Source organism: Astatotilapia calliptera, chromosome 3 (assembly GCF_900246225.1).
Source record: "Astatotilapia calliptera chromosome 3, fAstCal1.2, whole genome shotgun sequence".
NCBI lineage: Eukaryota > Metazoa > Chordata > Actinopteri > Cichliformes > Cichlidae > Astatotilapia > Astatotilapia calliptera.
The window spans coordinates 3,750,167-3,774,202 of NC_039304.1; the positions used below are offsets into that span (position 1 = coordinate 3,750,167).

A 24,036-nucleotide genomic window follows, 5' to 3' on the forward strand; every position below is an offset into this window, starting at 1 on the left:
CTTTATCCTAAGGAGCAAAGGCCAAAGGTCAAAGCTGAACTAAACGTCACTGAGAGAGCAGCTCTAAATGCAGTCGTGGGAGAGAGAGTAAGTTTGTAACTCTCCATATATTTATGCATCTCCTAATATTTCATGCCTGTGTTTGTGCATGCATGCTGTAGCTATGTGAAGTAGCAGTGTACCTGTGTATTTCTATGTGCTGAGTGTTTTTTTTGTGTTCTTCTGTCCACAGTGGAAGTCACTTTCAAAGGATGAGCATAGGAAATATTCTGATCAGGCGGAAACAGAAAGATGTCGTCATGCCAAAGAAAATCCAGCGTGGTCTACCAAAGACAACTACATACGTCCAAAGGGCCAATATGCAGTTCATACATGGGCCCATCGCTGCTCTAAATGATGAAACATTCACAGCAAAGCGTTTGAATCACTTTTTAAAATTCGAATGTGTTTGTATTTAGGGAAAAAAGAGGAGAAGACATCTCACACATCTAGCACAAGTGAAAAAACCATTTCAGTTATTTTTATTGCAAAATGTGATAAAAACAAGACAATAATTTGGTGTTTTTGTTTGTTTTGCAGCATCTGCAGTTGAATCCAAGGATGAAGCACAGCAAACCAAGAGGCTTTGTATGAGGCCAGCTGAGAGAGCCATCCACTTCCTCTTATTCAGTTGTGAAGGACCCAGATCAGCAGCCACAGCTAGATGTTAGCAAAGTGCCTCACCAGCAGTCAGTGTGTGCGCAGAATCCAAACACACAGACATCACTCAATACACCTGTGTGTCAAGGAAATCAGGTCCCCACTTCCTGTCACTGGCTGCCTCTGCTGCACCCGTTCAGCTCCGCACTGAGGTCACCTTTAACAGAGACGATCATTGAATTCAACTTGATCCTTTCACCTTCTCACAATCTCAGCAGCCCTCCTGTCTATGTGCAGACCCCGGCACTGATCTTCTATTTAAAAAGACCTGGGGCCCGTTCTTCGTACGTCGCTAAGTAAGTTAGCTGGATTTGATTGTTGACGATTTCGCGTGATCTTGGATCGTTCGGTTCCCCGACGCTCATCCGGGACTTGCTGTCATAGCAACAGAGCCGTAAGCGTAAACCTGCTCGGGAGCAGGCTTACTTTATGTAAACAGGATTAGATCGCGGCCACTCAGGTATGTCCGCCTCATGTATACGAAAGCAACAGCGATATCCCACCACTGTTTCACCAGAAATAGACATCATCAATGTAACTAAAGATAATGCAGCACTTGATACTGTTATTGATGTCACACAGATACATACAGGTCATTTCCTAAAAAAGGGAAATGCACTATTAATCAAGCTATGTCATGTAGGTGATCACGCCAGATGCAACTCATATGTCAGAGTAGTAACAGCAAATTACGTCGTGTAATCAAGATGGGAGACCACGGCTATAAAAGCGAAGGTGGAAGTGGGAAGTCTGTCGCAGCCATGTCCTGTCCGTTTGTACGCGAGCCACCCATTGCGGAAGGTGCAAGAGTGATAAGGAGAGTTTTCAGAATCCAACGTATATTGCGGGATAGACAGGATCCTTTAGCTCAGCGCGACAGTGTGCTCATAGAGAGATACCGATTTTCCCGTGAGGGTATCATCTACCTAACCAACTTGCTGGATCCCCATGTTAAGAGTACCACTCACCGTAGTCGGGCATTAACAACTGCACAAACTGTGTGCATTGCCTTGCGTTACTTTGCGAGTGACACGTTTCTGTACGCTGTTGGAGACGCAGAGAACGTTGGCAAGAGTGCTGTCTGCCGGGCCATTCGCAAAGTGTACCTGGCACTCAAGCATTTCCTGGGTGCGTTTGTGGTTTTTCCAAGCCACTTAAGACCACAGGTTGTCAAACAGGGCTTTTTTGCCATTGCAGGTACAGTAAATTCGATAGTGAATGTGATGCAATCATGACCTATGTCGGTAACTGTAGCTCGATTGTCCGCAGGCTTTCCGAATGTGATTGGTACCATAGACTGCACACACATTGCGATCAAGGCCCCCCCCAGGCCCCAATAAAGGGGATTTTGTCAATCGAAAGGGGGTCCACAGTATAAATGTGCAGGTGAGTAATACTAACATTCCAGATGGCAATATATAATGGGAGGAGTGTGTTCACATATAATGTAATCTCCCAGATGGTGTGTGACTCTATGTGCCATATCACAAATGTGGAAGCTAAATGGCCCGGATCAGTGCATGACTCAAGAATTTTCAGAGAGTCAGGGTTATGCACATTATTTGAGCGTGGTAAGAAAAAGAGACTTATTTTGATATTTCATACTTATTTTGGGCATAACATAACAGCATTTCTCCATTACACAGGGGCCTACGATGGGATTCTCCTTGGAGACAGGGGTTATGCATGCAGGCAGTACTTCATGACACCGTTCCCTGACCCCAACCCTGGGCCACAAACCCGCTACAATGCAGCTCTAGCCAGGACAAGGGCACGCATTGAAATGACCTTTGGGCAAATGAAGGAACGATTTCAGTGTCTGAAACGCCTGAGGGTTGCACCTGACAGGGCATGTGACATTATTGTTGCATGTGCCGTACTGCACAACATTGCCACCATCAGAAAAGAGAGGACTCCCGTGGTGGAGGTGCAGCCTGATGATGACCTCCAGCCAGTGCACTTGGACCAACCTAGTGGCAGAGCTGCACGGGACAGAATTGTGCAACACAATTTCGAATAATTAAATCATGACATAACATATTTTCTATTGACGTTTATTTGAGCATCTTTGTCTGTCATCACACACAAGCCAGTCATCAGTTGCCTGGAAAAACAAATCATATATACTGTGTCATGCAAGGTCATCAATAGTGCTCCGTATGAAAGTGTATTCTTACTTACTCTGAAGTTCCTTTTGAAGCAACTTGATTTCCAGTTGAAGTTTCTGCCTCATTAGAGCTTGAAGTTCGAGTTCACCTAGGAGCCTTTGTTTCTTCAGCTCAGTGTACTCCATTTTTTGCTGGAGACTTCTCTTGTAGAGCAGACGAATGTCACCCTGTTTCAATTGTAGTGACAACATTTAACGGGAAATACATGTCATATAGGCAGTAAAATTAATCACAACACTGCCCACCTCTGTATCAGCAGGCCTCTCTGCCGGCCTCTTGGCCTGCAAATCATACTGCAGTCAGACACACATGGCAGTGCACAAGTAGATGGCAATTCAGGCCAATTCATGCATGTACTCACAGGGTCTTCCTCCAAACCACAGTCATCTGACAGGGTTGCGTCACTGTCCTGTGCAATGGAAACACAATGGTGTTACAAAGGGACGTGGTACAGCCTATTGTTCTGTACAATTGGGTGGGGACAGATATATATATATATCTCCCAACTTACTATGCATGCTCCAGTCACCCCTTCCATGGGAACAGGTAAAAGTGATGGAGTGTCATGTAACACTACACACAAAGGAAACCCACAATGCCAATGAATGTCAAAGTACGAATAGCATTTTCATTAAGGCAACAATCAAATATTTTACATTGTGCAAATGGAATCATGAGCCCATTCACCAGTTATGTAGGTGCTGCTGCTACTGCACCCCGGCTTCTGGTCTGTGGAAGAGCTGCCCCCAGGGATGCCCTCAACAATGGGTCTGGTGGCATTCAACCTTAGGGCCAGCTCCTCTGCCGGGGTGTGACGAGGGGGTGCAGGACCACCACCTGTCTTTTGTTGCTCTGCCCTTTTCTTGGTTGCTGTTATACACAAACACAGGGATTGTTTCAGGGTGTCTTTTCAAGAGACTGACAGCAATATGAGTGATAGATATTACCATTCTGTAGAATGTTCTTGTATTTCACTTTTACTTGTTCCCATGTTCTGGTGGGTCCTTTTGTGGCTCTAATGTGTAGGAGGATATCATGTGATATGATTTGATATGATATAATATGATATGGTATGGTGTCATGTAATATGTTGAATTACTTACGTGTTTAATTTGTCAGCAACTTTCTGCCAGCCCTCTCTCCTTGCTTTTGCAGCCTTTGCAGTGTTCCCTTGCATTTTAATTACACTCTGGAACTCCTGAAATCCCTCAATCAAGAGTTCTTGCTCTGCTGCGGAGAAATACCGGGCGCGCTCCTTCGACATTTTCACCGACCAATCAGAGGGTTGCCGATCAATGTTTCTGCTATCGATGCGTAGCTCCTTTTACGACACCCAGTGATCTCACATTACTTCATCCAGCTGTACTAATCGTCAACAGCAGGTGTGTTCGGAGAACCGGATTAGCGAGCTCACGGTTAGCGCGATGATTTGGTCTTGGATTTGTCATTTGATCTTGGATGTAGTAAGCGACGTACGAAGAACGGGCCCCAGCCCTGCTTCTCCTGTTGATTCTACTTCATCTACATAATTTTCATCTGCAGTTACATTCTTTGAACACAGAAAAGAGCCCATCTGTTTTGCTGATGTTCAAGAAGACATGTGGTCACTGTTTGACTTTGATTTACAACCTCCTGGAGACACCCTACTTCCAGCCCCCACCCATCCACATCTGGGATTTAAAAATGCGGGACAGGGTCAGGGTCATCACCTGGGACCTACAGGATGGAGTGGCTAAACCACTCATCACAAAACAAAAAACAAAAAAAAACAAAAAAAAAAAAAACAAGGTGGCAGCCATCTCCGATGGGGAGATGGTCATAAAAATAGCATTGTTTGAGGAGTTCTCCTCAAAAGTCCTGGAGGGGGACATGAGCTCAGAGGCACAAATCCCCCTTACGTGATAAATATAACTGCCAAGACTCAGTTTTTCAGGGTAGCTGTCCTTCCAGTCCCTGAAGAGCTTATGGCAAAAGCGGAGGACCTTCTGCATTCCCTTGCCCCTGTAATGCCACTGAGAACGAGCTAAACTGTGGGGGGGCTTATGTCAGTGGACAAAGAGGTCGTGGAGGTAAGTGTTTGAGATTAGTCAAGAAAGAAACAACCATCATAGATCTATACAATCACTATTCCTGACATTGTATTTTAATTGAATTTTCAGTGTGTGGCAGTGAGGAAGGTTGTCTCACGGAAACAACTGAAAGTGGTGAAAGTAATTTGGCATATTTGAGATTGGTGGTAGATGAGCAGATTGTATTAGCTTGTAGGCTTGGTTTTGGTGTTAGTGGCTTTTCGTATTAATTAATGAAAACATCTTTTATTCTGTCATGTTTGTGATTTCAGGATTGTTATACCATGACAGTGTCTCTGTGGAGAGAGGCAGCAATGCAGCACTTTCACGTGGGAGATCACATAAAGGTCTCCCATGTCAAACTTAACCAGTCTGCTTATGGTCCGCAGCTGCACACGACCTCATTTACAAACATTGAGGTATGAAGAAGCCATATGTTTGTACCAACATGTAAAAGCAATGTAACAAAATGCTTAGAATTATAGGTTTTGAAATGTAAATAGATCCTCTGTCAGTGTTGGTCAAAATATGATATATATGTATATCTATATATGTCTAATTGTCTCTCTATATATCCCTATCGAAGATAGATAGATAATGCAAATGTAACCAACCCAAAAGGTTGATTCTGTTTATCTGGAAATAGCATTTTCAGTGGGATAAACATTTCCTCACTCATCCAAGTGACTTCTTCAGTCTCAGCTGATCAGTGGTTGTTGATCATTGGTCATGAGATTTTGCATATTGATCAAGGAACTGACTTCACAGCCCATTGTTCATTCAGTGGTGCTAGTTTCAGTCATTGTGCAAATGTACTGTTTATAAGATTGGGGGAACCTGCAGTCAGCTGAGACTGAAGAACTCGCTGGGATGAGTGATGAAACGTTTCTCCCACTGAAAACACTTCATCCAGATGAACAGAATCAACCTTTTGGTATCTACTTACAGTGGGGCAAAAAAGTATTTAGTCAGCCACCGATTGTGCAAGTTCCCCCACTTAAAATGATGACAGAGGTCAGTAATTTGCACCAGAGGTACACTTCAACTGTGAGATTTGTAAAGAATTTATTCGTAAATTAGGGTGGAAAATAAGTATTTGGTTACCTCAAACAAGGAAAATCTCTGGCTCTCACAGACCTGTAACATCTTCTGTAAGAAGCTTTTCTGTCCCCCACTCGTTACCTGTATGAATGGCACCTGTTTGAACTCATCATCTGTATAAAAGACACCTGTCCACAGCCTCAAACAGTCAGATTCCAAACTCCGCCATGGCCAAGACCAAAGAGCTTTCGAAGGACACCAGGAAAAGTATTGTAGACCTGCACCAGACTGGGAAGAGTGAATCTACAATAGGCAAGCAGCTTGGTGTGAAAAAAATCAACTGTGGGAGCAATCATCAGAAAATGGAAGACATACAAGACCACTGATAATCTCCCTCGATCTGGGGCTCCACGCAAGATCTCATCCCGTGGGGTCAAAATGATCATGAGAACGGTGAGCAAAGATCCCAGAACCACACGGGGGGACCTGGTGAATGACCTGCAGAGAGCTGGGACCAAAGTAACAAAGGTCACCATCAGTAACACACTACAACGGCAGGGAATCAAATCCCGCAGTGCCAGACGTGTTCCGCTGCTGAAGCCAGTGCATGTCCAGGCCCGTCTGAAGTTTGCCAGAGAGCACATGGATGATACAGCAGAGGATTGGGAGAATGTCATGTGGTCAGATGAAACCAAAGTAGAACTTTTTGGTATAAACTCAACTCGTCGTGTTTGGAGGAAGAAGAATACTGAGTTGCATCCCAAGAACACCATACCTACTGTGAAGCATGGGGGTGGAAACATCATGCTATGGGGCTGTTTTTCTGCCAAGGGGACAGGACGACTGATCCGTGTTAAGGACAGAATGAATGGGGCCATGTATCGTGAGATTTTGAGCCAAAACCTCCTTCCATCAGTGAGAACTTTGAAGATGAAACGAGGCTGGGTCTTCCAACATGACAATGATCCAAAACACACCGCCCGGGCAACAAAGGAGTGGCTCCGTAAGAAGCATTTGAAAGCCCTGGAGTGGCCTAGCCAGTCTCCAGACCTCAACCCCATAGAAAATCTGTGGCGGGAGTTGAAAGTCCGTGTTGCTCGGCGACAGCCCCAAAACATCACTGCTCTCGAGAAGATCTGCATGGAGGAATGGGCCAAAATACCAGCTACTGTGTGTGCAAACCTGGTAAAGACCTATAGTAAACGTTTGACCTCTGTTATTGCCAACAAAGGTTATGTTACAAAGTATTGAGTTGTTTTTTTGTTATTGACCAAATACTTATTTTCCACCCTGATTTACGAATAAATTCTTTACAAATCCTACCATGTGGATTCATGGATTTTTTTTTTTTTTTTCCACATTCTGTCTCTCACAGTTGAAGTGTACCTCTGGTGCAAATTACTGACCTCTGTCATCATTTTAAGTGGGGGAACTTGCACAATCGGTGGCTGACTAAATACTTTTTTGCCCCACTGTACCTGGATGAGCACACATTGAGACATGTGATTACCATATTTTTGTTGTTTTTATATGAAAACAGGTCAAGTTGCAAGGTTACATATTTGCTTATTGTGTATCCACAGACAAAGGAAGAGGACAGAGCAGAGGTTCATATAATTGGTGTGGCCACTGCAGAGAAGTCCAACCAGCTCGAGGTGCTCATAGAAACTGGCAAAACCCTGTACATTGACAGCGAAATGTGGAAGCCCTATGATGAAGACCTAGAGAAGGCAACTGTCATCGTCAGTGTGAAAATCAAAAAGGGAAACAAATTACTGACATCAAAAAGAGAATTTAAAATACAGTTACTTTGTTTTGTTCAAAGTGTTTATAATGTTCAAATATCCAAAATTATATTTTATAAAGGATGAATTAAGTTGTTTTTGTGGGTATTTATAATTGTTTGTTAGATGGTATGTTCGTTCATTTAAACTATATTTACATTTTATACTTTCAAGTGTATTCCTATGCCAAGTTTTTATATTTTGAAAAAATCTAATAAATAGCTGGAAATGCATAAAACAGTCTCATGTTTATTAATGAGACAGAAGGCATGTTAATAAAACACTCTTTAACGTACAATTATATTGCAACCTCCAAAGTTTTAGAAGTAGTTAGTCGTTATTAGAAGTGTTTGTGAACTCAAAATCAAGAATGTGGGATACTGTTTGTCTGTGATTTGGAGAGCCCAGCGTGTGCTCCCAACGCAAAAGCTCAACACTGCGCCTAGCATCCTGGAGCACTTCTGTTGTGTTTTGGAGTTCGTACGTGCTTTGTCTCTAGGGACCTATGGAGTTAAATCAGGGCCATAATGTTTGTGTAGTTAAAAGAAAAATTTGAAATCGAAAATATGTAAACTTAAAGCAAAAGTCACATTTTTAGAGTGAACTTTGAAAAAGAATGATTTTATTTGAAATCCAACTCTAACGTTTTGAATATTTGTATTATTTCTCTGAGTAAACTTTATTTAAAAATTTTCAGTAATCTTCTTTTCATTATTATTATTTTTAAAAATTCTATTCAGTCTCAGATTACATTTTTTCAGATTCAGATCTTTTAAATTAATGTACAAAAAAAAATTTCTTCAGGTTCGGATTTTTCTCTCAGTTTCAATTTTTTTTTTCACTTTAAGATCTCTATTTTTCAGTTACAGACTTTTGGCCCTGTTTTGGCCTGGTGGGCGTGGCTACACCGAGAGGGCCGGGGAGTCATGAGTGACAGCAGACCGCTGCAGGCTCAAGATGGTCCATTTTTCATGTTGCCTTCAGGAAACCTGGGAATGAACATAATTTATCAAACACCTCCTGCACTGTATTATTTGATAATGTTTAGAAAACATGTCATGCATAACTGCTAAAACTCAGTTACTAAAGCTCTTTCAAGCAGTAATGTGTACAAATTACGCCGTAACTGATCAATTATGACACGTTTTCCCAGCCACTACGTGAGAAGTGGTCATTTTCCATGCTCTCAAAGTAGCGCGCATTGTATCGGGTGGGGGCTGCTGTTAACTTGTCCCTCAGTGAACGATGGCGTCGTCTTCCAACAACACTGCTGGCGCGAACAATCAGGTGAGTGTTTAAGTTTGGAACAATTACACTGCAGTCTGTGAATACTACGAATTTAAGAAGTGGCTATTGTTACGGTTAATTTTTTCGGCTATTCTTTTTTTTTTTATTTTATAACGTTTTTTGCTGAAATGCTAGCTCAACAGAAACGCCTCGCTATCATTTTCGGCTGAAACTTATGTCCTAGTTGATCTGTAAGCTTGGAGAACAACAAAGTTAGTGAAGTAACGTAAAATTCTTTGTATTTAATTTAGGAGCAGCTAAAAAGAGAGATGCTTCAGCGACTACTGCATAAAGTTTCCCAGGTCATGCACAGACAACCCCTCGATGTGGACTATTTGCAATTTGTTATCTACCATGAGATGGTCCTTTTAAGATCTTTGTCCCATCAGGTTGAGATCCCTCAAAGTATTATAAATGCTCTGATAGAGCTGTCAACTGTGCTCAGTATGGAGGACGTCAATGAACAACCCCCCTCTCAGATGTCAGTGTCAGAAGGAAAGCTGGGATGTCCAAATTACAATGTATCGCCTGTATAGCTCCAGATACTGACAGAAATGTTCTTATCAATAAACAATAAATGTAAGTATATAGGGCTTGACATTACGCTTTGAATTCTGGTATGTGGGAGCCATGTTAATTGTGTAAGAAATGTAAATAAACCATAGAAACAAACAGTACATCAGAGAAACAGCCAATTTAGAAGAGGGAAGGTAAAAACAACATATTAAAATTCCCAAAAGTATGCTGCATATGAATACGTGAACGAGGGAAGCCTGGAATTTGTATGTGGACCAAAATCTGCATTATGTACAGGTTGGATCTATATGAAACAGCCAATAATGAGCACATAGACATAAGAAAAACTTCTTGCCACCGCAGTTTGCTCTCTCTCTCTCTGTTACGTAATAAATTGTAAACTCCTTTAGTAGTGCCTTTATTACTTAATTATTTTTATTATTATTATTATCATTTATTGTTATTTACATAATCATGTAAACATCCAAATAAACTAAACTCAAAACACCCAGGATCGTGACAATCTTTGCCTGTTATGTTATTTCCTGTTGTGTCCTTTGTGTGTTGTACTCTGTCCATAGTTTTAGTTATAATTGTCATTGATTATTTTCACCTGTACCTTTTTTCCCCAGCTGTGTCTCATCCCCTTAATTAGCCCTCAGTATATTTGAAACCCTGTCTACCATGCTGTTAGCTGGTTTCTTGTAACGTGTTCGTGTTTCTTCTGGGATCTCTTTTTCTTTTTTTTTTTTTCTTTTTTTTTTTTTTTTTTTTTTTGTGCCATAGTGTTTGCAGCCCTCTGGAGTCTGTTGTCTTTGGGTCTCCGCATAATGCCCAATGATGTAAATTTTGTTTTTCCAGATTTTGTGGCCTGCCTCAAATGGGGGCTCTTCCTGTTACAACATGTGGTGGTGTTATTCCATTGCAGGAATAGCAGCATTGCAACCTTCAGTGTTCTGCCTGAAACAAACACCCAGACAGTTGACTGTAGTAGGGTTTAACATCCAGGAGCCTGAGGTTAACAGGCAAGTGGTAACTAGGGGTGGGTTTTGATTATCGATTAAAATCCATTCTAGCTTGGATAACGTGATATCAATTCATTAAAATCCTGAATTGATTTTTTTTAATATAAATTTATTTTGGCCGAAACGCCAGAATTTCAGTGAGATGTCTCCTTTCTCACCCGATCGGGGCCATTTTTTATTATTAGAGTCAATAAATAAAAGAATCTTAACCTTCCCCCCCCCCCCCACTGTGCCCAAAATGATGCACCTGAAGATGAACTAACTGGGCAAAGCTCTGGCCACACTGATCACAAGAATAGGGTTTTTGTCCAGTGTGCAGACGCTGATGCACCTTCAAACTGTCACAGTCGGGCGGAGACAGATGTATATATTCTGAAGAGTGGACCCAAAATTCAGACACATAGGAACTTGGACCAAAGCTTGAGTATTAACAAAAAGCAAGCCGTTTAATATGGCTGGTAACAAAAGGTACAACTAGTGATGTGTCCTGTGTGTCGAAGCTTCGAATCGTGCGTCGGGTAATCGCGGGGGCGTTTTTCTGAAGCGCGTATCGAGGCTTGCTTTGATTACGTATGCAGTGACGTTCGAGGCCTCGCGGGTAGTCCGTACCACGTGACTGATTCAGGGACTGGTTCACCAGTTCGCGCCAGATTCGAAATAACATGGGCAGGAAAACAGCTGATTCCCCATCACACCGTGTTGTGGAATGGGATTACGTACGTGCTACATAGTTACTTGTGCATTTCTTCTTCGATGGAACCAGCAAGGAAGAGATTTTTTTTTTTTAATTTTGTCTCTCCTAATAAAGTATGCACACAGTAATAAATATCACAAATGATAAACACCAAAATATAAATAAACAACACTACACATCCTATAATCTGATTTCTGTCTTTTAGTTTATTAAAAAGTGAAGCACCAAACACTAGTTTGTGTCATTATCCAGATGTACATAAGGTTTACACATCATTATAATCAAAGAGCCCGCTTCACTTGAATTGTCCACTTGATGGCGCAGTAGAGCAAATGAATCATCACAATGCTTCGAACCATGAGTCGACCAATTGGATGGAAAGCTTCAGTTCATCATGAGGCTTCATCTCACCATCACTAGGTACAACCAAAGTGCAAGGCAAACTGAAGTAAAACTAACATTAACCTAAACTGGGAGAACTAAACAAACAACAAGAAAAACCTAGACTTGAACACATGGCGTGGACAACAGACGACCTGACAAGAAATGAACAGAAACACACAGACTAAATACACACAAGGGTGATTAGGGGAAGTGGAAACACATGGGGAAACAGCTGACACTAGTCTGACATAACGAGACAAAGGAAGCAAAGCTGACTACACTGACATAGGACACAGACCTTCAAAATATAACAGGAAACATGTGATGCAGACAAGACAATATAAACTTGACAACATAAGACACACAGCATGAAACACATAAAGGGCAAAGGGAGAGGGAAACTTAAATAGAAAACATAAAGGGAAACTAATAAACAACTTAGCTACCCTAAAGAACTCAAACATATCATCCAAATAAACTAAAACTCAAAACGCTGGGTCAACAGACCCAGGAACATAACACAAACTTAATAGTGTTTTGAACATTTTCCCACACTGCTCACAGAGGTATCGTTTGGTGTGAACTTTTGTGCGCAGATCCAGCTGTTCTTCAATTGAATCTTCCCCCTTCTTATGGTGAGGTCTTCTTTGCATTTTCCCGGTCTGTATATAAAGAGAAAGAAGAGATGGACAGAGTAACAACAATCTACAACCATTTGATCTTATAGACTTCCTCCTTACAAAGACTGAGGTGTTGTGAAGAAAGTGGAAATGGGAAATTAGTGAAGAGTTGTTGTGTCCTTCATAAACTCCTCCCGCCAGGTGAGGGAGGAAAAATGTGTGTGTAGTCAGAAGATGTTTTGATGCAGTCAGCATGCTCATTAACCCAACAATATTTTGCATATTAATTATACATGTTTTTTCCCCATTTATATGTAACTTGTTCGAATTCAAAGAGCACTCAAAATGTGGCGACAAATGCATCCTACCTCTCCGCGAATTTGAGGGTTAGTCGTGTCCGAATTCGGGGGAAGGATGCGCCAATGCCACACTTGGAGGCAATGACGTCACGGCGACACGACGAAGACTGTCCGAATTCAAAGAGTACTCAAAATGTGGCGACAAATGCGTCCTACTTTGCCCTGAATTCTAAGGATGGGTCCGATGTATCCTTCATGTCCTACTATATCCCAGGATTCATTGCGGGCCACCTGCCGCATAAATTCCGAACCAGTAGAAGGATTTTGGACCGGAACAATGGTGGGTGAACCAGGCGTGACAGTGGGAGACGGGATTATTTTTTAAAACGAAAACGGAAAATCTCCATTTTCAAAAATACCCGTGTACGTGTGGACGTAGCCTAAGATGTCAGAGATATGCAAGCAGGAGTGCCATGAAGTGCCATATACCACCGGAGAAAAGGTTCCTAGACAAATTTGCGCTTGCCTGTTAACAGTAGTTGTGGTCTGGTGGTACCTCCTCCAGGGCTGACACCTCAGATGACAGTTGGTCCCGCCAAGGAGCACCACTGACTGCCTCCAACCCAGCCTGGATCACTGAAAATATACACTTAATTCTTTCAACCCCACAATTATTGTTTCTACATAAATATTTTCTTGAATCCTGTAGTTGTTTTACTGTCCTTCAAATTGAACAAAAAGTGTAGAAAGTTCTGTTTGAATTATTGAAATGTCGTGTGACCGAGCAGTGAAAAATTAATTGACATCATAAGAAAACACAAGAATTTCATTAACATTTAAAGAAAAATGTATTTAAAATGCATTTGTATATATCTGTAAGCATCAACTTCCTTCACAGTAAACTGTTGGGAGAGATTAATCAAAATTGTAGATGTTTTCTCCAAAAATTAATATTGTATTAGTTTATCACAAGAAAGGCTTTAAAATTCAAATTTGCAGAGTAACCTTTTACTTTTAAATTTATATTATAAATATAAATGTATACATATTTAGTTTGCTGCACAATTTAGCTTAATCGGTTAAATCACCACCACTCTGCACAAGGTTTAAGTGCTGACAAGAACAGCACTTAAACTTTCCGCTGTCATTAAAATGGACAACAGAGAAAATTTAGACGATATTGTGTAAACATGGAGTCAGAAGGTACTCCTTTTTCTGGGGCCATCACCCAGCCCTCCCCGTCCTCCTCCTTTCCCCACTGGACCCTAACTCTAAAATCAGTCTGCGGTCACCTTCCTTGTATTTTACCTTTGCGTAACTGTGCTTTGAAGCTTTGCTAATCAGTAAATCACTGCCAGCGAATCATAATTCAAAAAGAATAACTCAGCAGCGCAAAGTGAAGCTATGTATTAATTTAGTTTTATGCACAGCCCACTGATCTCACTTCTAGTGGTGAAATGGTAAATGGCCTGCATTTGTATAGCGCTTTACTCAGTCCCTAAGAACCCCAAAGCGCTTTACACTACATTCAGTCATTCAACCATTCACACACTGGTGACGGCAAGCTACATTGTAGCCATAGCTGCCCTGGGGCGCACTGACAGAGGCGAGGCTGCCGGACACTGGCGCCACCGGGCCCTCTGACCACCACCAGTAGGCAAACACGGGGTTAGTATCTTGCCCAAGGATATTTGGCATGCAGCCAGGAGGCAGCCTGGGATCGAACCACTGACCTTCTGGTTAGTGGCTGACCTGCTCTGCCACCTGAGCTACAGCTACCCATCATAGTGTTGCATCGCATCTCATCATCTGTTGTATGTTTTGTGCGTTTTCAAGTGTGATGTCCTCGTGATTTTTGATGACACGGTACAACCTGCATCCTGTTGGAGAACTGTATGTAAAAGGAAACAAATTAGCGACATCAAAAAAAGAGTATTTAATATATAGTTGCTTTGTTTTGTTCAAAATGTTTATAATGTTCAAATATGCAAAATGATATTTTATAAAGGATGAATTAAATTGTTTTTGTGGATATTTATAATTGTTTGTTAGATGCTATGTTCGTTCATTTAAACTATATTTACATTTTATACTTTCAAGTGTATTCCTATGCCAAGTTTTTATATTTTAAAAAAAATCTAAAAAATAGCTGGAAATGCATTAACAGTCTCATGTTTATTAATGAAACAAAGCACTCTTTAACATACAGTTATGTTGCAACCTCCCAAGTTTTAGAAGTAGTTAGTCGTTATTAGAAGTGTTTGTGAACTAAAAATCAAGAATAGGGGATACTGTTTGTCCGTGATTTGGAGAGCCCAGCGTGTGCTCCCGACTCAGGGGAAACAAATTCTTGGAACAACAACTGTTGTGCAGGTGAAGCCAAAGGCAAGACATGCTTCGCATATCTTCTAGTTTTGGCTTGGAAGGAAGTTGGTTTGGAAGCATATTTGGCGCTGCTTCAACCTCTGCTTTCTGTTTGTGTGGGACCCCTGTCAAAAAAACCTTATGCTTGCAGTATTCAATTTTTTTTTTTTTTTAATTCAACCCCCCACTTTGGGATTCACTGGTGTAAATGTTTCTGCTGTAGATTACAGAAGACAGTCAGGGCTCAACTTGTGGTGAAGTTATTCAGTCTTTGTTTCCTTGGATCTTTTAGTCTAGTCTAAATGTATAATATATTTGCCTGTTATGTTATTTCCTGTTGTGTCCTTTGTGTGTTGTACTCTGTCCATAGCTTTAGTTATAATTGTCATTGATTATTTTCACCTGTACCTTCTTTTTCCCTAGCTGTGTCTCATCCCCTTGATTAGCCCTCAGTATATTTGAAACTAGTGACGGGATTTCCGGCTCTTTTTAGAGATCCGGCTCTTTCGGCTCGACTCACTAAAAAACCCCAGCTCTTTCGGCCCCCAACTGGCTCTTCAGGTTGTTTTGTTGCTTTAATTTATTATTAACAACAGTATGAAATCATGCTAAAAAAAATTACTAATGTAAAAAAAAACATGGTTTTATTTATATATGTTTATATATAAATATATACGGTGGCCCCTAGAGAAAAGCAAACTCCAAAACACATTTCTAGCATTAACTGAACTGCCAAAACAGAGCTACCTAGATCACTTAAATTACACAATTGAAAGCATAGGTGTATTGTTTCTGTATTTATACACAAGCACTCATATATATTTAAATAATGTAAAAAAAAAAAATGTTCATTTACCTGTTACTACTACACACCAAATCCGGTCGTTGGTACTTCCTGGCTTGTGTAGGTAGGTAACAAAAGCTCAACACTGCCTCAAACAACCTGGAGCACTGTTGTCTTTTGTACGTGCTTCGGAGTTTGTACGTGCCTTGCCTCTAGAGGCCACCGTAAATATACTTTTATTTATTCACTCCACATAAAATGCAATAAATAAACCATATAATACAAATTATACAAAATATAATACAAAAAACATTTCAACTTTTTCTATTTAAATTTTCAGCTTTTCCCTTTTAAACAAATTTAAAGTGAAACAACACAAAACACTGCACAACACAATTAAATATAAATTAAAATATGAAAACAAAAAGAAGATGCACATTCTCAGTCATGGGCCTACATGAATAAACTTTCTGAATCCTTTATCATCCGCAACTGAAAATAGTTGTGGATGATTACTATACCTTTCTAATGTGACGTTGTTGTCCCTGGCTCTTTCTCTCTCTCTCCCTCCCGCTCTGTTCCTGTGCTACTGCGAGTGTAACTACCGCCCCTCCCCCCTCTTCCCAGCGCAAAGCACAAGGCTCGCATGCGGAGTGACGCGGGAAAAAAGTGCGAGAGAGTCGTTTCGTTTGCGACCGACACATCACTAGTTTCTGCTGTAAATTACAGAAGACAGTGAGGGCTCAACTTGTGGTGAAGTTATTCAGTCTTTGTTTCCGTGGATCTTTTAGTCTAGTCTAAATGTATAACATCTTTGCCTGTTGCCCAATAATGTAAATTTTTTGTTTTTCTAAATTTTGTGGCCTGCCTCAAATGGGGGCTCTTCCTGTTACAACATGTGGTGGTGTTATTTCATTGCAGGAATAGCAGCGTTGCAACCTTCAGTGTTCTGCCTGAAACAAACACCCAGACAGTTGACTGTAACACCAAGAATAGCTGTCTTTTCCAAAAATATAAAAACTCCCAGGCTTCTAGACTTATGATTGCCCAAAATTTCATTTATAACGTTTACATGTGGACGGAGATATTTTTTTCAAAACTGCACATGTGGACAAGATGGTTTTTTTTGTTTTGTTTTTTTTAAAAATGCCCATGTACATGTGGACGTAGCCTAAAACATGCTACCAATAAATAGTGATAATAAAAACTATGAGAGGCCATTAGTACGGTGGCTGGGAAGTGCAAATCGCAACAAATTAAAAAACCGCAACAAATTACAAAAACCCCACAACAAAATACAAAAAGCCCACAACAAAATACAAAAAGCCCACAACAAATTACAAAAAGCCCACAACAAAATACAAAAAGCCCACAACAAATTACAAAAAGCCCACAACAAATTACAAAAAGCCCACAACAAAATACAAAAAGCCCACAACAAAATACAAAAAGCCCACAACAAATTACAAAAAGCCCACAACAAATTACAAAAAGCCCACAACAAAATACAAAAAGCCCACAACAAATTACAAAAAGCCCACAACAAAATACAAAACCCCCACAACAAAATACAAAACCCCCACAACAAAATACAAAACCCCCACAACAAAATACAAAAAGCCCACAACAAATTACAAAAAGCCCACAACAAATTACAAAACCCCCGCAACAAATTAAAAATCCTTGACGGAAAGGGATTGTCTGAAATACCGGAAGTGACACAACGATTAAGCTTACTCCATATTTTTAGCTCAGAAAAGTGATTCGGGATGTAAACAAACGTCGAGAAACGCACTCCTCACAGCGCTTCCTCATTACCCTGACCGTGCTCGCTGCATTAAAAATAGATGGAAAATGTTTTGTCCGTTTTGTGGCGTTAGCTTCTGCCTCTTCGCCCCTTTTTGTGCTTCCTGTGGACGGTCTCTGGAGCTTTTGCGGGACACAGACCAGGCCGAAGGATCAGACTCCCCAGGGACATCAAAACATACAAAAAATTCTGAACAAAGTAATTTTGATATATTACTCACTTTTTTTCTCTTCAGTCTATACTATTTCAGTTAAATAGCACGTTTATTTACCATTTTGGCTTTTGTTTCTTTTTATGTTTCCTTATACTGTATTCTCGTCTACGTTTAGTAATGGAGAGTGCTTATAACCCCGTTTTGATGTTAAACGTTTTTCATTCAACCAGAACAAACATGTCCGTCATACAAGCAGTTCATGGAGTACAAAAAATCAAAATCCAAAGAGCGTCAAGCCTTCAACTGTGGAGCAAAATTAAAACTCAAGCAACAGAGTAAACCTGTCAAGGTAAGCCATCACAGGTAAATTTATAAACGAGGATTTGGCAATTATTCTTAAAGTGATCTTGCTTTTATTATTTGTTTCTAGATCAATATAGGAATAATGGCGAAACAACAAACGGACTTAAAACCGCTAAGAGGGAAAACACTGCCCTTATTTATTAGCCCCGAAATTACAGCCCCTGACCTCCTGAAGCAGGCTGTAGAAAAAATGATAACATTCAACAAGGACTTGGTGGAGGGACCATATGTCCTTTTGTATCCCGACTGCACAGAGGTGATAAATGTGCCTGGGACAGAAAGGCCATTCCGACTGGCAGACTACAAAGATGAAATAGGAAAGAACTACAACAGGATTTCTCTTTTCATTTGCCCAGAGAGCCACTTCAAACAAGGTTTTTTAATTTTATATTTTGATGTATTTACATATACAACAACTAATAATGTGTTTATTTTCTCAGCTCTGATTGCAGAGGATGGTACCTCAGACTCAGACCCTGAGATTGTGATTACATCAAGAAGCACAGCTGAGTTCAACCAGGCAGACACATTGGTGTGTACCTTTTTCCCCCTCCACCATGCCAGAGGCCTGTGAGTGGCCCAGGCTGAGTGCTCTATTTTTTTCTCTATAATGATCATAATTCTGTAACATCCATGGGTGGATTATTTTCATTGTGTGATTGTATGTTCTTTAAAAAAATTATTATTATTATTTTGATGAACTAAATGCAATACGAAGTTGTTGAAAGCTTTGAAAAGTGCATATTTTTCATCTTAGGTTTTCAAACCACAAGACCAGAGTACCCCTAATGGTAAACATGCAGAGAAGGAGTAAGTTATTTCAGAGCTTGTTCTGCTATATATTAGAGTTGGGCAATACAATATGTCACAATATTTCTTTGTTTTATTTCAGGGAATATTGATATACATCACAATATAAACAGCTAGATTTGTACATATTAAATGTGCCGTTGCTCATAAGTAAGATGTGAAATCCTCAGAAGCTTGTTTTGATTTAAATATTTATTTCCTGTCATACGTTCAGACAGACAGATGTATTACCATATTACATTCCTTTCAGATAACTAAAAAAAGGTACATGTTAAAAACTAGATAAAAAGTCAGGGATAAAGATTTCCAGTTTCAAAAGACAACAAACACCATATCACTCAATTGCTTGGTCAATTACATTTAAAAACCAAAAAGAATGATTCTAAAAATAAATCTTAGTTTACAGTAAGTTTTACAGGAGAACAGACATAAAATTGACAGTTTTTGTCAATATCATATGAATAAGCTAAGAAATTGTCACGGCTGGCGGGGTGAGCCGTGTGGTGTGGGGGAAAAGGAGGACCCAAAATGCGGCAGTGACTGATGATTCGAGTGTTTATTTACAAGTGGTGGAGTGGCAAAAACAGGCAGTGAGGCATGACAAAACAACTGCAGAAACCTAAACTGGGAGAACTAAATGACAAACCTGAGACCATGCAAAAGGGGTGCGGGGCAGAGAGACAGGAACGGAACACCATAGAACGCAGACGAGCCGACAACGAACACAGACCGACACCCACTATATACACACACACATACACAAGGTAATCGGGTAATCGCACACAGGAGGGAAGAACAGCTGATCTGAATACACATGATGACTGGAGGACACAAGCTGAACACAATAACAGACACAGACTGTCAGAATAGAACAGGAAATCCAGAACACGAGCCTTCAAAGTAAAGCAGGAAACACACAGACTGATTTACAACACAACACGGGGACATGAACAGAGCACCAAGGACAGACACAGGTAGGGCTGAATATACACCAAACTTCAGGTTCAACCCTAAACTAATACAAAATCAGAATAAACACAAAACGCTGGGTCAACGACCCAGGACCATGACAGAAATAAAAGCAAATTCTCCTAATCTCTCCTTGTATATTTATTTTAATGGTTTGTTTAGATGTAAATGGTGCCCAAACATCTCCACGGGTGGTGTTGCTACTTCACTGTGCTGCAGGTAACAAGTCACCCTAACTGGACATGACGCTGTTCCCATAGCAATTGGTTGCTGCGCAACTTGATAAGGATTGACTATTCTTATGTCAATGAAAAAAAAGAGGGATTAGAGGAATAAGCAGCATGTAAAATGGATGGATAGCTCTATTGCAATAGTCTCATATTTCCATTGAGAAAAAAGTATAGTGCAATACATATTGTTATTTTATTGCCCCGCCCTAATACAAATATTTATTGGTTTCATAGCATTTTTATAATGTTGGTATCATAAAAAATATAAAACTGTATGAGATTCTTATCTGGACATTTTAATTCCAATTCTGTTTCAGACATGCTCCAGGACCTTCATCTACCATACAGCCATGTCAGGTATTTGGGCAATTTATGTCAGCATGAGGTTTTTTGCTATTGTTGAAATAATACAATGCTATGTATGTTTATGTACAGTATGCAATCTTTGTTGTTCTTGTTTTTCAGATTGTAATATCTGATACAGAGGATCTTGATCACCAAAACGAAACAAATCCAGTCATGAGTCCCTATAGGTAAATAAAATTGTGTCTTATACGTAATTTTAAACCTGTAACTACAGTACACGTTTGGGTTTGTGAAATGGGTAAAGATAGTTATAGGGTCAACACAAGTTTTTCTAATGTTGGAATTATAATTTCTCAACAGTAAATATGCAGACCTGTGTGCCCCCTGCATTGAGGACGAGGATGAAGAGCTGGTTGAAGTTGCTTCACCGATGGATTCCAAAACACTGTAAAATATCAAATAATACTTCAAATAACAACGCTAAATTGTATAGTCTTGCATTCTGTCTTTCATTTTTGTGATTACAGGGAAGACGTTAACATTACTCTACCTGACATCATTGCAAACTTATCCAGTGCTATTCATCATGGAAGTGTCAGCAGATTCAACATCTCAAGAGCAAATGTCTGGGATGGAGCAGTCAGGGGTTTCAGGCGGTTGTCATACTCTGAAACCAATGACATGTTGGTTAAATTTACTGATGATGCTGGCATTCTAGAAGAAGGACTTGATGCAGGTGGCCCAAAACGAGAGTTTTTGAGTCTGCTAATGAAACACATGAAAGATCGTCCCATTTTTGATGGACCAGAAGGACATCGATTCCTCGTCTACAATGCAAAGGGTATGCAATGATCAGATCTTTGATAAACTTAATTTAAAAACATTTTTGGGACTTGTAAATCAATTTGTTTTTAATTATTATCAGAAGCAACTCATTTTTTTTTGGATTATTTCAACACAGCATTAGTATGTCTATCTGGTCGATTGATCTGACATCGATCGGCTCTGATCGATTGATAGAGAGAGGTGTGTGTGTGTGAGAGAGTTTATCATTTACTGTATTCATTCACAGCTGTAAGAGAGGATGACTACTACCTAGCAGGAAAGATGATAGCCGTGTCAGTTGTGCATGGTGGTCCAGGGCCCCATTTCCTGTCAGAAGAGCTGGTACATTATCTTGCAGGCCAGACTTCAGTAAAAGCAACAGTTGCCTCAGTCACAGATGACGACATAGGGAAAGCTTTACTAGAGGTGAGGACAGCGCAGGATTTGAATGCAGGATAGAACTATAGTTTCTTCATCTGTATGAAATTAAAATCTTCTTTCTTTGTGTAGGGAAAAAAACAGGAATGAAAATCAGACACGTAAGCTTACATTGTGTATGTCCATTTTTATGGGTTTTTCAGATCGACAGTGCTGGTTCAGTGGATGTCCTGCGTGACTGTGTCATAAAACACAGTACTATGCTACAGGTGGCTGGTTGTCTAAGGCATGTTTCCACAGTTGAGGAAAAGAAAGACATTGTGTCTGACTATCTCCGGTGGTATATAATTGCTCGAAACTCATCTGTAATTGACAGGTAAGACTATTATAGAAGAGACTATGCACAACACCGTCATAACAATAATTCTATAATTTCCAACTGAAATGTTTTACATTCTCCAAGGTTTCCAAAGTTCAAAGTGTGTCCATAGTTTATGCATGTATTATGAACTGGTAAATGACACAAAGTTCTCCTCATTCTTTAGATTTAAAGAGGGTCTTTCAGCACTTAATTTCCTGAGTGCGCTCCAGCAACACCCTACTTTGCTTTCCCCGGTCCTGTGTCACATGGAAAAGAAACTCACAGCTCTTGAACTTGAGAGACTTTTCAAACCTGACTTCAGCCCATCTGGAAGTAACAGGAGACATCTGGAAAGTCAAACTGTGGGCTACTGGTCAGACTATCTGCTGGACTGTGAAGGTTTATACCAGTATTTCTTTTAGTACTCATTACAAGACAATGTGTTGAATTCACATATACATATATAATTTTTTTATTTTTTTTTAATTTTTTGCAGAATCACAAACTGCTGTGTCGGTGGGCGATGTTCTGATGTTTGCAACTGGGCTAACATCACTGCCACCTTCTGGATTAGATCCACTACCAAGCCTACAGTTCCTGGATGACTCTTTATTCCCGATGGCAAATACATGCTTAAACTTATTGAAACTACCCATGACAACCTCATATTCTGTGTTTAAATCCAACATGGATTTTGGAATTCAAAACTCCCCAGGATTTGGATGTTTCTAGGATGTCTGGCCTTGTATTTCAAACCTGCTGTTGATTTGTTTCTCTAGTTTTTAAGTCAAGATTTTTTTAAAATATGTTATGAATAGGAGAAGGTGGGACATACTAGTGGTACAGCACAAATCCATTTTGGTTTACCAGGTGTAATTTTATTAGATAACCCAGTCACTTACAGCTGCTTCTTCTTGGCATTACATTGTAAATTCTGTAGGGTTTTTTTGATACAGGACTTATCCAGAAATCAGTTATGTATTTGAGCGTGTTTTATTTTTTATTCTAAAATGTAGGTACATATGTTCAAAGGAGATTGAAAATACAATGGCTTGACTTGATTTGTTCAAAGGTTTGACAGTGCCGCTAAAAGTAAAGGCATTTAAAAGTGCACCGTGTTCTACTCTTAAAAGTTGTAATAAACCCACAATACAGTGCAAGATTTGATTTTATTATTTATCGAAATGTTCAGGACTGTATCTCAACTTCCATCAGCTAAACAAGCATCACAATTTGCAAGACATTGCAGTAAGAATGTGCTTTTACAAACACTAACTTAAACTTTTGGCATCTTCAGCCAACTCATGTAGCCTAGTCCAAAAATACAGCATATGCTATAGGTTTTGGTAAAAAACCAAAAAAAAAAAAGGTTGGTTTTTTTGGGGTTTTTTTTAGAAATTTGCAATTTCTAATAACTTCATGTAGAGTTCAGTGGCAGACTCCCAGCAGACTGGCTTTTGAAAATGATTTTGGTCCATTACAAAATCCAGATACTCCTGTATGTTTGAGTCCCCACATACAACTACTGACAACCTAGACTCAGGAAAAGTGTCCAGTTCAGATTGTTGAATCAGGAATCCACAGTCCCTGGAGCTGTATCTGTGGTCAATGGAAGACAATTGCATTAATATAGGTTTACACAAAGTAATTATTTGATCATTATTATCCATTACCTGTGGGGTAGGTAGTACAGTTCATTTGGCACGCCTCCTGGACATGAAGCTGTTCTTGAAGGACGAATCCGATGAGTGTTCCACAACTTCACACATTCATCAAGATCCTTCTGAACAATGTCAGTGAAGCAAAATCTCAAAAGGCACTGATGCTCATGACTTCCATTGAAGTATCCAGCGTCTCGAAGATCCGCAAACAGCTCCAACCAAAACTGAGCCCTACAGAAATTGTTAAAAAAAAATTGTTTAGAAATAGTTTAGTTAGTTTACATGGCATCGTTTCACAACATGTCATCGCATGGCACTTTACAGTTCATTTTAACTGAATCATATATAGACTCCAGTCAGTTTAAATGTTTTCTATTGAAAGGGATTGCATACAGGCAAAAATCGAAAACATTTGAGTAATGTGCAAAAGTTCATTTA

The 24,036-nt window shown here is 40.0% G+C and overlaps 1 protein-coding gene, 1 long non-coding RNA gene and 1 pseudogene across 2 annotated transcripts; 2 read left to right on the plus strand and 1 right to left on the minus strand.

The window, feature by feature from the left end:
• The first annotated feature begins 1,460 nt into the window (after positions 1-1,460).
• On the plus strand, positions 1,461-2,723 carry LOC113011698 (putative nuclease HARBI1; annotated as a pseudogene).
• A 27-nt stretch (positions 2,724-2,750) lies between these two features.
• LOC113013175 (uncharacterized) lies at positions 2,751-3,239 on the minus strand. The gene is made up of 3 exons (XR_003270797.1): positions 3,113-3,239; positions 2,881-3,034; positions 2,751-2,803 (listed from the first exon to the last, which is right to left on the minus strand). It is a non-coding gene; the product is annotated as an uncharacterized LOC113013175 (long non-coding RNA).
• Positions 3,240-17,633: 14,394 nt separating this feature from the next.
• On the plus strand, positions 17,634-23,572 carry LOC113016877 (G2/M phase-specific E3 ubiquitin-protein ligase-like). The gene is made up of 12 exons (XM_026160043.1): positions 17,634-18,044; positions 18,126-18,432; positions 18,499-18,590; positions 18,816-18,868; positions 20,385-20,424; positions 20,533-20,600; positions 20,734-20,820; positions 20,901-21,214; positions 21,446-21,624; positions 21,780-21,952; positions 22,122-22,336; positions 22,434-23,572. The coding sequence occupies exons 1-12, from the start codon at positions 17,955-17,957 to the stop codon at positions 22,667-22,669; spliced, it is 1,854 nt and encodes a 617-aa protein (XP_026015828.1). The 5' UTR covers positions 17,634-17,954; the 3' UTR covers positions 22,670-23,572.
• The last annotated feature ends 464 nt before the right edge of the window (positions 23,573-24,036 follow it).

Excerpts from the sequence above, each read along its gene's own strand:
- LOC113016877 (XM_026160043.1), top strand. The coding sequence starts at position 17,955 with ATGGAGTACAAAAAATCAAAATCCAAAGAGCGTCAAGCCTTCAACTGT. Across the intron at positions 18,045-18,125 it reads AACAGAGTAAACCTGTCAAG|ATCAATATAGGAATAATGGC; the intron begins GTAAGCCATCAC and ends ATTTGTTTCTAG. Across the intron at positions 18,869-20,384 it reads GGTAAACATGCAGAGAAGGA|ACATGCTCCAGGACCTTCAT; the intron begins GTAAGTTATTTC and ends ATTCTGTTTCAG.